The sequence below is a fragment of the Leptidea sinapis genome, chromosome 9, assembly GCF_905404315.1.
Source record: "Leptidea sinapis chromosome 9, ilLepSina1.1, whole genome shotgun sequence".
NCBI lineage: Eukaryota > Metazoa > Arthropoda > Insecta > Lepidoptera > Pieridae > Leptidea > Leptidea sinapis.
In genome coordinates, this window is record NC_066273.1 from 2,579,524 (window position 1) to 2,593,323 (window position 13,800).

A 13,800-nucleotide genomic window follows, 5' to 3' on the forward strand; every position below is an offset into this window, starting at 1 on the left:
CATTAAACATTGCACACTATGCGTTAAACAGTAATTCAGTTGACAATGGCTACTTAATAACTTCCTACTTTAAATATAATCACAAATCCGTTATTAGAAACATGTTTTAGGCTTTACAACAATGTAAAAATTCGTATTAAATTATATTAAGATTTCTAAAATGTGTTTACATGATAAAGAGACAATTTTATGCAGTATCATAGAATCAACAAGCAACTCCTTCAATGGCTTTCTCCGACATATATATAAAGTCATCTCCGCTTTTTATTATTTTCATATTATGCAGGTATTATTGTCACTACTACCAGTTTCCTCGAAACGGTAAATAAACCTGTAAATATATGATTCACAGTTCCGTGTAAGAGTATAATTGTATTGTTTGCAGCAAGCGAATGGGAACGCCGAAATCCATATCCTGAGCTATTACGAGATTTACGTCAAGGATTTCGTATCGACAGATCAGCCAAGCTCGAAGACAATGTATCGCGGTCGTACGCCGACCCTTTACTGATCCACGAGGTGACTACAAAGAAGAGCTGGTTCAAAAGGTTTATTCAGTTCCGTTAGGAAACCTTCAGAGATTTTATACGGGCGCAAGAATGGGAATTAATTGACCAAGGAATAAGTAACCATACTAGTGCGTTTCATGACATAACATACATTTAAGTGAAGGCTGTGGTTGTTTGACTCATGTAGCGCTGAGACTCTGTGATATAGTTCCAAAACTGATACGTTAAGGCGAAGAGTAAGCAGAAAACACGAAAACAAGGTGTTTTTAGACAAGTTTTGTGGTGAAAATATAGCATTTGGAGCTATGAACACTACTTTATCCTGTTACACATACCCTTAAGTCTTACTTGTAGGTTGCTAATGCTTGCTGTTAGTTAAACTTAACACTCCAGAGCTATTATGAATTACCAGTTTTGTTTGAAAGTTAAACAAGTTTTTTCGCGGCATGATGCATTTGTTTAGCATACTGCTCTCAAAAAAGTTGTTCTTATAGCTTTTACTTTTTTGTGTTGGTTCATTTATTAAGATTAGTAATCAATAATGATGATTGTAAGCAATTAAACTGTTTGCGCCTGTTAAAATGTAAAATTTTCGACGCAAAAATTTTGAAAATATCGCTCAAGGTCGCTGCATTCAGTGTCGCCTTAAAGATTGGATTACTGTGCTCTTACGGCCGTTTTCAATAATTAATTAAATAAATTTGAATAATTCGTTATTGAAAACGGCCGTAAGTCGATACTCTTTTGAGAGCTTTCGTAAGTGTCATGTACGTAAGTAGTAAAGTCAGATTTTTGAAGTGACAACTTCTTTAGACACGTAAATGCCTTTGGTCACCTGCGTTATCAACACCAAAAAGAAATGAATTTGTATATATGTATAGAGATATGGCCATAGAGCAGACAACACGATAAAGTTTGTCAATGACGGTTCTATGTGACGTAAATCTCTTTGGCGCCACTTATTTGACAGGAATTAGAAAATCCAATCAAATTATTCATTTCTTAATTAAGTTATACTTCTTTTGGCGCGTTTGAGATAATTTTTCAAAGCGATTTTTTAAGATGACACGCCCTATCGTTAGCTTGTCAACTAGACCATTTGTAACATACTTCAGCTACCAAGCCTCTTGTAACTCATATGTCTACTGAACCACAACCAATGGAAAAGAATTAAATAAATTTCAATATTGAAAAGTTGTAAAAAGAATAATTTATTTCTAATTGTATAAAATTATTTTAATATCTCAATATTTAAATTTACCTAAATTGTGCGGTATAATATTAATATTTTCATTGGTTGTATTTAATACCCACGGACTAGTAAAAAAATAGGGACTTCGTGTCGTGACCTTACACAACAGTGTAGCACCAAAACAAGCCGATTAAAGTGTAAATACATAGCCCCACGCACACACTTACACTACTACAGGTCGATAGGCGGCCATTCTGAGAATTGTCATCGTCTGTGACAGATTAGTTTGCGTCTCAATAAAATATTTTAAAAATGCCGTCGTGCGTTGTCAAAAAGTGTATAAACGATACTATATAATAATAGTATTTGTGGCCATATATTATGATTATTTAAGGGAGAAAAAATTGTGTAACTAGTATCCCCCGTAACCACACACACTAGCATAACGGTGCTTCACTTGCTAATATCACGGCGCGGAGTCCTTCTTTTTTTAACTCGTCCGTGTTAATACTATCTTTATTACAATATTGTTCTTTCAACAAACGTAAAATAACACGAGAAATATTTTTTTTTAAGGATTTTTGTTTTGTTACGCTAAAGAAGTTATAAAGACTTGTTGCGTGCGGACGTTGTAGTTAACACGCACACTTTGACACACCGAAGAATGACTAGCCAAAATATACTAACGGCCGTTCCCAATATACTATCTACAGATAGAGATAAATTACTACCTTCTACTGTCAGTAATTAGCCGTCAATAATCTGAAGCTGTGCCAACATATACGATAAGTCATTCTTATCGTCTTGTATTGGGGCGCGTGAATTGCAATTTCCATACAAACTTCTATCGCTGGTAAGCTATACGTCGTCCCATTGACAGACGTGTACGGATAAGGTGAGTTACGGTCGATAAGTTTATTGGGACAGAAAAGTCAACGATAGTTACGATTTTTATCTCAAGTAAGAGATAGACTGCATATTGGGAACGGCCGTAAGTGTAATAGAAATGTATAATATTGAACCATCTCGTTATAGAGGTGTTATTTAAAATGAAATGTTATTAGATGTATGTATTTATGTAAATGTGAAAACCAAAAAACTTTCAATAAAATATTTATATTTAAAAGACTATGTTTAATGTATAAGTCCCCGCATTACTCTTCTAACGGCCGTTTTCAATAACCTATCTATCCATAGTTTAACTTACTAGAGGTAGAGAAATCTATCCTTTTACGTTTACTTATATTTCAATAACCTTGACGACCTGTATAGCCGAGTGGTTAGCGATCCTACCTACTAAGCTAGAGGTCCCAGGTTCGAATCCCGGTAGGTGCAAGCATTTATATGATGAATATAGATGTTTGTTTCCGAGTCATGGATGTTTAAATGTATGTATGTATGTTTATATGTATGTCTAAGTAAGTGTATTGTATTAAATATATCATTGTCTTGTAACCCATAACACAGGCTATATATGCTTAACTTGGGGCAAGATAATTTGTGTAAAAAGTGTGTCAATATTAAAAAAATAACCTATCGACATAAAGCATTGGACTATAACTATATTGGACATAACTATGGATAGATAAGATCTTGTCATTAAACGGTGACAACAATGTTTCCGTAACTAGAGATACGTTATTGAAAAGGGCCGTTAGTATATCAAATACGATTGTACCTTCTCTAATAACGTTGCTAAAAATTGCGAATCTGGGGGCCTACTCCTAAAATCGATATTCGATAAATCGTGGTATTAGTCGTGTCGAATCCTACTCTTAGTTACGTCGTATTCAATGTCGAAACGATGATTGAACGAACGAAACATTATTCGATATTATCGGTCCTAACCCTACTCTTAGTTGAAAATGTCAGAGACGAATTTTCGAATTTCACAAATAATCAATCGTCACTTTTACGATAATCTCAACGACACCATCTAGTCTGTCGTTGCTATTAACGTTTCAATTTGTATAGCTATAAAATGTATATTGTATGGCAAATATATGCCATACAATATACATAGTTAATAAATATTATTAAAATAATTATATGTGATTTACTATTCAACAGGATTTTTTTACTACTAAGTTATTTAAGTCATTTTGTTGATCGTTTATGCGTAGAAATAATGCAAATGGCCGCCTGAGAAATAGGAAGTCGACGAGAAGGGTTAAGTTACTTTTTTTGTACATTTTATTATCCGCGAGTTTTGTATCATTTATTCAATTTTGAATGGTCATATTATATTCATTACATATTTTTTTAACATTTACATTATGTGTAAATGATACCAAATTGGTGGTGCAGAGTCTACATGGTCCTTAGCGCCTAAACTATGTTTTTTTGACTTTTGACACTTCACAGCGACAAAGCACAGATAATGTTTAGGTTTGAACATATTATATTCACACTAACATCGTAAAAAATCAAAATATTAGTCTATGGTAACGATAAACGATAAGGAATTCGAACATTTGTTAGAGTAGGGTAGTTGCGATATATTCGGAGTTATATTATCGTATCGTTCTGAATGTATCGTTGTCGATTTTGCGAGTAGATCTCCTGAAATTCCAAGGATTTTCCTGCTAACCCAAAAATTCCATCAAAATCGGTTTAGATGCATTGATTGCATTGCAAGAGATTGAAGGGAATAAGGGAAAGGGCTAGGCCGGCCAGAGTGGAAGTACTTTAAATATTGTAGATGTAAAATTTTACAGAAAGAAGCCTTTATTTTAATTTAAAACACAATTTGAACTGCATTCATACATTTTTAAATAATTTCCTTATTAAACCGGAAAAAGAGTCCGCTACATGAGTAAAAAATATCCTGTAGCTTTATCAAAACTACCGAAAGGCTTCATCATAAGGATTATTTTTTGCTATGTAAAATAGCATCAGAAATAAATGGATGACCATGAATTTTAACATTTGTTGTAAAATTTTGTACACAAAAATGAACAGCTGATATTGCTGTCAGGACATACAACACACATTATCATGTTCGATTCCTGGTCAAACAGGCAATTAAAAACTGCTTTCAGTAAAATGTTAGGTCTTCAATATTTAAGGTACACTACAAACGTGAGGCAGACGAGAAACGTTGGTAAAAATATGATCGCATTTTTTTTCTCTGCTACGGGTCCCATCTGCAAAATTCCACTTGAAGATCAAAAGAGTGTTAATTCCGAGTGGTATTCTACCATTTATTTACCCAGGATGTTAAAAAAAAAGTACGCGAAAGACGACCAAAAGCCGCGTTCTCCTACATCATGACAACGCTTCTTCACACACGGCCAACAAAACTGTCATTTTTAGCTTCCGAAAAAGTACAACTCGTCATCCATTTTGCACATAGCCCCGACCTAGCACCCAGTGATTTCTGTATTCTCTCTTCCTTCTCTTCTCTTCGTCTGGCAAGAGGTTGGAACTATCAAGTGTCTGTCTACTGAGGAAACATCATCTACTTATTACCCAAGTATTATATATAAAAATCAGGTTTTATACTATGACGTAAGTAAAATTATAATTTCATGAACATTAAGGATCTGGCAAGGGGTTGCCACGATGTTGTCTGGCAATGAATAACGTGATCTTAAATAATATTCTGAAGGTAATACCGAAAAGTCGTACTTTATTATTTGATGTATTAAGATCGGTATTTTACACACCTTTGGTACCGTTTACCTGCCAAAGCCACTGTAACCCAACCTCCATAATGGTCCATCAATGACGTTCTATACATATAGACAATGCACCTCATACAAAATCAAAGCCGAAATATGACACATGCCACACATGACACCTAAGCTTCGACTGCCATGTCTATTTTTGGCGTTTACTCCAGTTTTATTTTATTTTATTGGTGAATAGGCAGCAATGTACACACTATTTCAGTTTCAGCTGCGTATTTTGAATTTAGAACCCAATTTGGACAGTGACATCAATGGAGTAGAAGTTAGGTATTTTTTTAAGCCCAGACTGTCCCTATTTTCCGATCAACATCTGTTCAGTCGAAGGTTTTCTACGTTTTGGATCAAAAATCACTTTCATATTATAAAGGAGAAAGTTTGTATGTTTATCTAGTGGCTTGTGTTTATATTGGTAACTTCTTTGCAATCTTTAGATTGTAAAGAAGGGATTTGGATTTAATTTATTGAGAGAAACTAATACTCAAATATAATATTTTTATTCACATAAAATAATTAGTTAAACTGGTTTTTTAAATGTTAGGTTCCTTGAATTAAATAAAATTTGTCTAAGATATCTAAGTCTTTAGACTAGACAAATTTATCTTTAGACTTAGATATCTTATCCAGGGTATCTTTTTGGTGTATGTAGTGTAAGCGGACATCAACATATATTTGTATGACAGGTTTTGTCAAATTTTATATGTTGTTAAATCCAAAAAACTACAATACTTTTATGGTGAAATATAAATATGCTTATTTGGTTTGTAAACTTCTTCACATCTTACTCTTGCTACCAACTGGCGCCAATTCGCTTTCATTATCTCGTGTACGGGAGAGCTGAAAAATATTAGCTTTTACATATTTGCGAAGTAAAAGTTAAATACGTATCGATTATCACTAGGTAACGTTGCTTCCGTGATAACGTGTAAATAGCACTAGTAAGTTCACGTTCTTGTAAGCCGTTCACATTACACAAAATACAAATTGCTAATCAATGTTCACTAGGCCTTTTAAAAACACTATTCCAAAAGAACATGCATAACATATAATATGCACCAAAAATTATAAAAATTATTGCGTATTTTTATACAATCTAATTCTAGGAACGATTAATGTTATTTTAGAATCGGTGTCCTCCCGCCGCGCCGCTTCCACGTATTCGCCTCTCGCCTCCTCACGTCGCGTGTGTGACTCAAGCACATCTCACCTATAACTATGTCTGTAAACCAAACCAAACAAAACCTACCTTAAATAACAATAATCGTTACTAGATTTAAATTTATTAATTAGATTGTATAAAAATACGCAATTATTTTTACACTATTTAGTGCATATTATAATTATGTATTGTTTTGGAATAGTGTTTTTGAAGTCGGTTGTTGTTTTGTAATTTTTTTTTTATTTTTAGATTTTGAGTGAATTTGAACTACACTAACTAATAATTTGTCTAAATTTGTGTAGATCTACTTAAACTTGTAATGCAGCAATGATCGTAAGCGAATTGCAATATTATTACTGACTGTTTGAAATTCTGCCACAGATCGCACCCTTACTGTATACGGTAGGTGACTCAAATATCCGGATAGCATAAAAAAGATTCGGCCTAGTATCGTTGATCCTAAGAATTGAAGAGTTCCGTTATTTTGTCATGGTTCCCGTAAGCAGAACCTAACCAAACTATCACCAAACAACCTTTAAAGTATATCCTTTCCAGTAAAAAAAAGGGTTATTCGTAAATTTGTTGCGCACATACTTAATTAAGACTTTTATGGTTTTCTCATGGTTGCCAAAAAAAGGATTATCAGAATCGTTTCACCTAGTCGAAAGTTCTGAGATAACAAACTATAAAAAAAACCTACCTAAGAGAGCATCCTCCTTTTTTGAAGTCGGTTAAAAAGAGCGACTCTATTAATAGTTTTCATTTCTGACTGTGTCCTTTCATCTGTCCCATTCTGACAAGCGGGTCTTGTCAATAATTGTACCATATTTAATGAAAAAATATTCGTTTTTAATAAATTACTTAAGTACGCTTTTTGCATATCAATCTTATATAAATAAAATAACCTTACCGATGATAAGTCACACCATCTTTTTTTAAGTCGTGAATGTATTATTTAAGCACTTTTTATAGCACACTTAGGCTTGTCAACAAGGAGAAAAGTGTGCTTACATTGTCTTTAAGCACACTTTTGCCGTCCCGTTATCAGACTGCGAATGATATGTCCATATGTATAGAACGTCATTGTGGTCCATCCTTCTTACATGTGCTGTGAGCATGCGCTGACATACTTTCAGCTTTTATAAAATGACGTAGGTCTGGGGTCCAGGGGCTCTTAGACCATAACCCTCTGCGTTACAAGCGTAATTAAATGTATGTATTCACAAACAAAAATCACTTACCGCATATTTTAATATGTGGAAGAAATGTCGTGATATTTTCACAAACTGCTTCTTTAACGGGAATCGCTTACGATCGTCAACTCAAAAACAAGACCATGCATTCATTTAACACTTAGAACATGGATCAAACACTTTTTATCAATATTTAGCAAACATTGTCCAACAGTTTCGTTCAAACTATACGAAACAACTAAAATATTGCATAAAAATCTTCACGGTGTATTAACACGAAACCTCCACATTAATTACTTACATAAACTTTAAACAAAAAGAAAACTTGCTTAATTATTGTTGAAATTAATTTCATTGCTATATCAAGGTTTATATTACAATTATTTATAGTTTTAGGTTAGTTGATTGTATTCACAGCTCATAATACATATCACGATAAGGTAACAGATAACAATTACTAGAATATATCGAACGTGTACAATCTCATAACCTAAATATTTACATTGCGAGCTTAGATCATTTAACTACGTCTAGATAGATCTGTGGTTCCCAACCTTTTGTTGGCCAGGGAGCACTTTGATTTCTTTATTTTTACCAGGCATCACGATGTACAAGAAAAACAAACTGAATCAACCCGAAAGTAAACTTTAAGCAAAAACTAGAATTTAAAAATAGAAATCAATGTTTATTTTTGTGAAAAAACAAATCAATTTTAAATCAATGTAATTCTTTAGCTTGCGTATTTTGCACAAGTTCAGTAATCCTACGACTAATATCTATACTGAAAGCCACGCAAATCATCGCCTACTTTCAATGACAATAGAAGTTATTGCCAACTTTCAAAATATTGTTTATCAAAGTATAATAACACTATGCCAGCCGGTATATTCCCCTTCATAAAGCTAAGGATAGCAGCAGATGGAGGGAAATTGTACGGGAGAAACTGATCCAGCGGGGGAGTCACGACCCTCAGTAATGAGGAAAATGACGCGAGGAGGAGGAGGAATAATAAAATATAGCCAAGGGACATTCGCCAGTGTTATTTCATCGCTTGAGCCTTGCTGTATCATGCGAATACTGCGCAAAGCTTCACGTGACATCATACGCTGTTCTCCACTTCGTATTGCAGCGCAAGGTTAAAAAGAATATCAATGCTCTTTCTTCATCATCAGAAATAGCATAGAGGATTCAATTTCACTTAATTTTGGTAAGTGTTAAATTAACCGATTATTGGATGTTATTTTTGAAGGTGGTTTTAAATCCTAAAAAGAATTTCATAGCTACTGTGTACAAAGCCGTGTGATAGCGGAATATATATAAATGATAACGAAGTAATTGGCGAAGTACTTGCCGAAGAACTTTTCGATATACTTGACGAACTACTTGTCGAAGAACTCTTCGATCTACTTGTAGAACTACTTGTCGAGGTACTTGTCGAAGTACTCTTCGACCTACTGGACGATGTACTTGTCGAAGAACTCTTCGATCTACTTCACGAAGTACTCGGCGAAGTACTTGTTGAAGATCTCCTCGATCTACTGGACGAAGTGCTTGCCCAAGTATTTTTCGAAGTATTTGTTGGGGTACCTGTAGAACTACCAGGCGACGTACTTGCCGAAGAACTTGTCGAAGTAATCGGCGAAGTCATTAGCGAAGTACTTAGCGAAGTACTTGGCGAAGCACTTGGCGAAGCACTTGGCGGAACTACTGAGGGAAGTACTTTGCGAAGTACTAAGTTGAAGTTAAAGTAGAAGTAGAACTGTGAACAAAAGAGTGCTATTATGTGCAATCTCCCCAATGCGGTTCCTTCTCCGCAATTATTTTAGCATTAAAACAATAGCTTCAAAACGTGGGGTTGTGGCAAGTACACGACAAGTCAAGTTAAATATTAAGGTAAACTAGGCGGGTCGTGTCAAGTGTATGCATTATGTTGATTTAAGTAATAAAATACTTTTTATTCACACAAAGATAAGTAAAATCCAATCATAGGATTCGAGTATTTTCATTCAGTAAAATGGTTAGTTTGTGTATAACAGCGCTGTTTGATTTGCACCTTTACAATATTTCTCAATATTCCATTTTATCGCCGTAATAAAAATGGTTTTGTTTTTGAAAATGGCCGCTGTATTTGTTTCGTGTTTGAAAACATTTGCGGCAGGAAACGATTTAGTTATTAAAATTCCATTAAACGCAGATGAATTAAATCCAATTAATCAATATATTTACACTAATAGAGGATTTAAACCACTTTCGATAAATAATCTATTGAAATATAGAGAGTTCCCTCGAAAACTGAACTTTGGACAGAGAAAGAAGATAGTGTTGGACGGTGTGCGAAAAGGACGGAAGATGTACTACAGTGGGAACATTCATGCTTTCTCTGCAAGGAGAAGAAATGGATAAATTTTATGATCATTTTTAATAGCCATTTGTAACGCTGAAATCAATAAGAGAATACTTTACTACACCGAATTTTAAATCACTTTCTATACGGAATGGTTCCTTAGAGCTCACTATAACTGGATCATAGCTATTGGCATTTTAGCGAGAGAGTTCTCTAGTTGCAGAAAATAAGATTTCATAGTTTATTGTTAACTTTAAAGATGATAAAATAATAAGAGGCGGGACTGCCTAAGTAAAAATTGAAATTTAGTTTAGTATGAAACGTGCTGTGTTTTGACATAAGTTTGAAATAGTTATTACTAGAGACCGGATTATATGCTAATGCATATTGCTTATGCTTTTGCATATTTAGTACCTTTTCGGCGGTAGTTGCATATTTTAGAAAAAAAATAATTATTATGCTTACGCTCGATCTCGCTCATCGTTCGATGCTTTCCATAGTACGCCCAAATATTGCACTCAAAAAATTCTGCCCTGTAACCTCAGTAGACGTAGAACGCTCCTTTTCCTTTTACAAAAATTTACTTAGCGATCATAGACACAATTTGTCTACAGAACATTTAGAACAGTACAGTACAGTTGTACATATTTTTAAAGGTAAATCTTAAATTTCATTGTTTCGGTAGGTATATCTTGTAATAATTTCTTTCACAGATACGGTTGTCAGTACAAGCCTTTATAAAATAAAATAAAAATATGACTTTTTTATTTTTTTCTGTTTAATTGTATGCATATTCTGGCCCTTTTATAGCATGCATATTTTGGGCATTTTTTGTAGCATATAATCCGGTCTCTAGTTATTACAATAAGGCGACGCAGTATAGTCCGACTAAGTTTGAAAGCGAACAGTTGCTTAAAACGTAGTGGGTTTCGGCTATCTCCTTTTTTTACAAGATCCCCACTACGTTTAACCTATAGCCGTATATATACCTAGTATCTACCTATAGCCATCATCTGTCAATCTATCAATGACTGCACGTTTCATACAATCCAGCGAATCGCTTTTTTCTTAGAGAGTTTCGCTAGGCTGATAATAAGATAGCTATGATTCATAATCGGAATGATTTAAATTGTTATTGTAAATAAATTAAAAATAAAAAGCATCACATAATTTTTATTTTGAAAATTTTCAGTGTTCCATAGATCAGAATCGATAATTTGATATGTTGGTGATTACTTATCCAAAACCTATAGTTATTTGACTAAAAAATACCTATATATTCAAAATACAGATAATTCAGTCTCTGACATTTCATTACATGTGACAATTCATACAATGAGCGGGCACGGGTCGTTTAATTTTTATTCGAATTTGAATAATTTCGATTAATTTATACGGCAAAACAAAGTTTGCCGGGTCAGCATTTGTGTTGGATAAAGTAGGAAATTGTTATAGTCTGGATAAATTAATGACCACAAAAATAGTACCAACACCAAGTACCGACCTTGACATTATTTTGTCAAATGCTTGTCACTCTGTCAGACTATCCAGGCACACTGACCTCTACTATAATATACCACTGGACAGGCGGCTGTCAAAGTGCCTTTGTGCCTGTTCGATATTCGCCATTTTGGCGCTGTTGGCCATGTAGCGAGAGTACATATATATCTACTGTGGCACTAAAACTAGTGATGCTAACCTCAGCAAAAATCGATAGATGGTGGGAAACTATTTACAAAAAAATTGTTTACTTTATAACTTTGATTCTTGAAGTATAAGTAACACGGAAAACGAACGCAATTAATTCAATATGCAAAAATACTTCAGAGAATATGTTCCTTCCCAGCCATTTGTATTATACGTCAAAATTTGCTCTCTGGACGCTCGCGAGTGGCGCTTCATATAGGCACATAAAATTTGCTGTCAAACATATTATGGAACAGTCTGTCCAGTGGTATTTATACAGGTCAGTGGGCGTATTAAAAAAGTCGACATCTATTTCGTTAGATAGGTTATTATAACATCTGCATGCTAGTAACATAAAATAATTTTTTCTATAGTTGCATTTTACGTTAGGGACATGTAGAAAATTAGGCTAAAGGCCGGAGCTGCAGGCAAAAAAAAAAATTCAAATTCAAAATTTCTATATTTGGTATTAAATTATATATACAAAATTACTTAAATCTACTTATTAAAGCAATTTACAATTAAGCCTTATATATGTAGGTATCAGAAAACTTATTTCTACAACCCTATCTACGTATTGAGGGATAAAACTTTATTATGCTTAAAAACTAATACATGAGCTTTGTGGGGGGGGGGGGGGGGGAATCCAGGAAACTGGGAAAACCTGGCTATTTGCTATTTTAAGCTGCAGGCGGCAGCTCGCGTCATTTATAGAGCAGTCCACGTGCGAACAATATTACAAGATGAGCGATAGTGACGAGGATTCGGTCATTATTTCTTTATTGTGTGCGGAAGAAGAATCAATTATGGAAGAGAAAAAAAAATAAAAAAATAAAGTTTACTTATCTTTATAAGTAAACTTTATTCAATTAGGCTTAAAGTAAGCGCTTATGAATCTTCACCAAAAATATTTATTTTAAATTACTGAATCTACCATAATATTCGGAAAAAGTAGAGCTTGAGAAGAACACACAAGAAACAGAACGGCCACTCTTCAATCAATAGAGTGTTTTAAAATCGCTGTAATATACGAAATAAATTAGTTTGTAAGGGTATGCAATGCATCCAATATATGAATTAAATAAAATAATAATTAATTAAATTAAAGCAATAAAATTATTAATTAAAATATTTTTATTTAGTAATTAAAACTAATTAAATTATAAGACAAAATTCTTTAAACTTAACAATAGTATGCATACTGAAGCGACTCTGAACTTCAACTGAACTTCCTGCTCGACTCGTCCCTTATTTTCATAAAAAAAATCATTGTTGGAACAGGAACTTTAAGATTTTGATGAAATTTAAATTCCAATATTGTATTTAAATGAATGGAACTAAAAAGTCACACTCACACATTAACAAAATCTAAGGATATTTTATATTTCATTGAATAATTAAAAATCTATGAAGAATTTTCTTATAATATACTAAATGGAAGAATGATAGACTATTTTAAGGTCTTTTATAAAAAATAAAAAAATATTTTGTGATTATTTTGTTTTAACTAAAATTGTTACTTTTTAATTGCCTTAGAAAATTAGTTTGAAAAAAACTTTATTTCTTCTTAAAAAACTTTAAATTTTAATTGAAATTATAAAATCTTATTAAATATAATTATTAATAATCAGTGTTGCCACCTCTCACATTAATTACACACTACATCGATTGTTCAGACTAAAAATTAAATTTTCAATGTCTTGCTGCGGTATGTTCTTTGCAATTGTTCGAAAAGCTGTTGTTCTGTCGTCAAATTTGGCGGGAAATCTCTTAAAGCCTTTCGTTGGAACATGTCCCAGGTATGCTCGATTAGGATTTAAGGCTACACTATTTGCCGGCGACCTTGAGCGATATGAGTTCACGGCTCCTATGTAACAAAGCCAATAATTTCAAAATTCTTGCGTCGAAAATTTAATATTTTAACAGGCGCAAACAGTTTAATTGCTTACAATCGTCATTATTGATTACTAATCTTAATAAATGTACCAACACAAAAAAGTAAAAGCTATAAGAACAAATTTTATGAGA

General features: G+C 33.4%; 1 protein-coding gene across 2 annotated transcripts in view; it reads left to right on the forward strand.

Annotated features, from left to right (window-relative positions):
- Positions 1-2,766, forward strand: part of LOC126965972 (pancreatic triacylglycerol lipase-like) — a 38,401-nt gene extending 35,635 nt beyond the window's left edge. For both annotated transcript variants that reach the window (XM_050809819.1, XM_050809820.1), the window contains one exon: positions 386-2,766. In XM_050809819.1, the coding sequence (XP_050665776.1) occupies positions 386-567 (182 nt within the window). In that variant the 3' untranslated portion in view covers positions 568-2,766. The remainder of the gene's footprint in view (positions 1-385) is intronic.
- Positions 2,767-13,800: the final 11,034 nt, after the last annotated feature.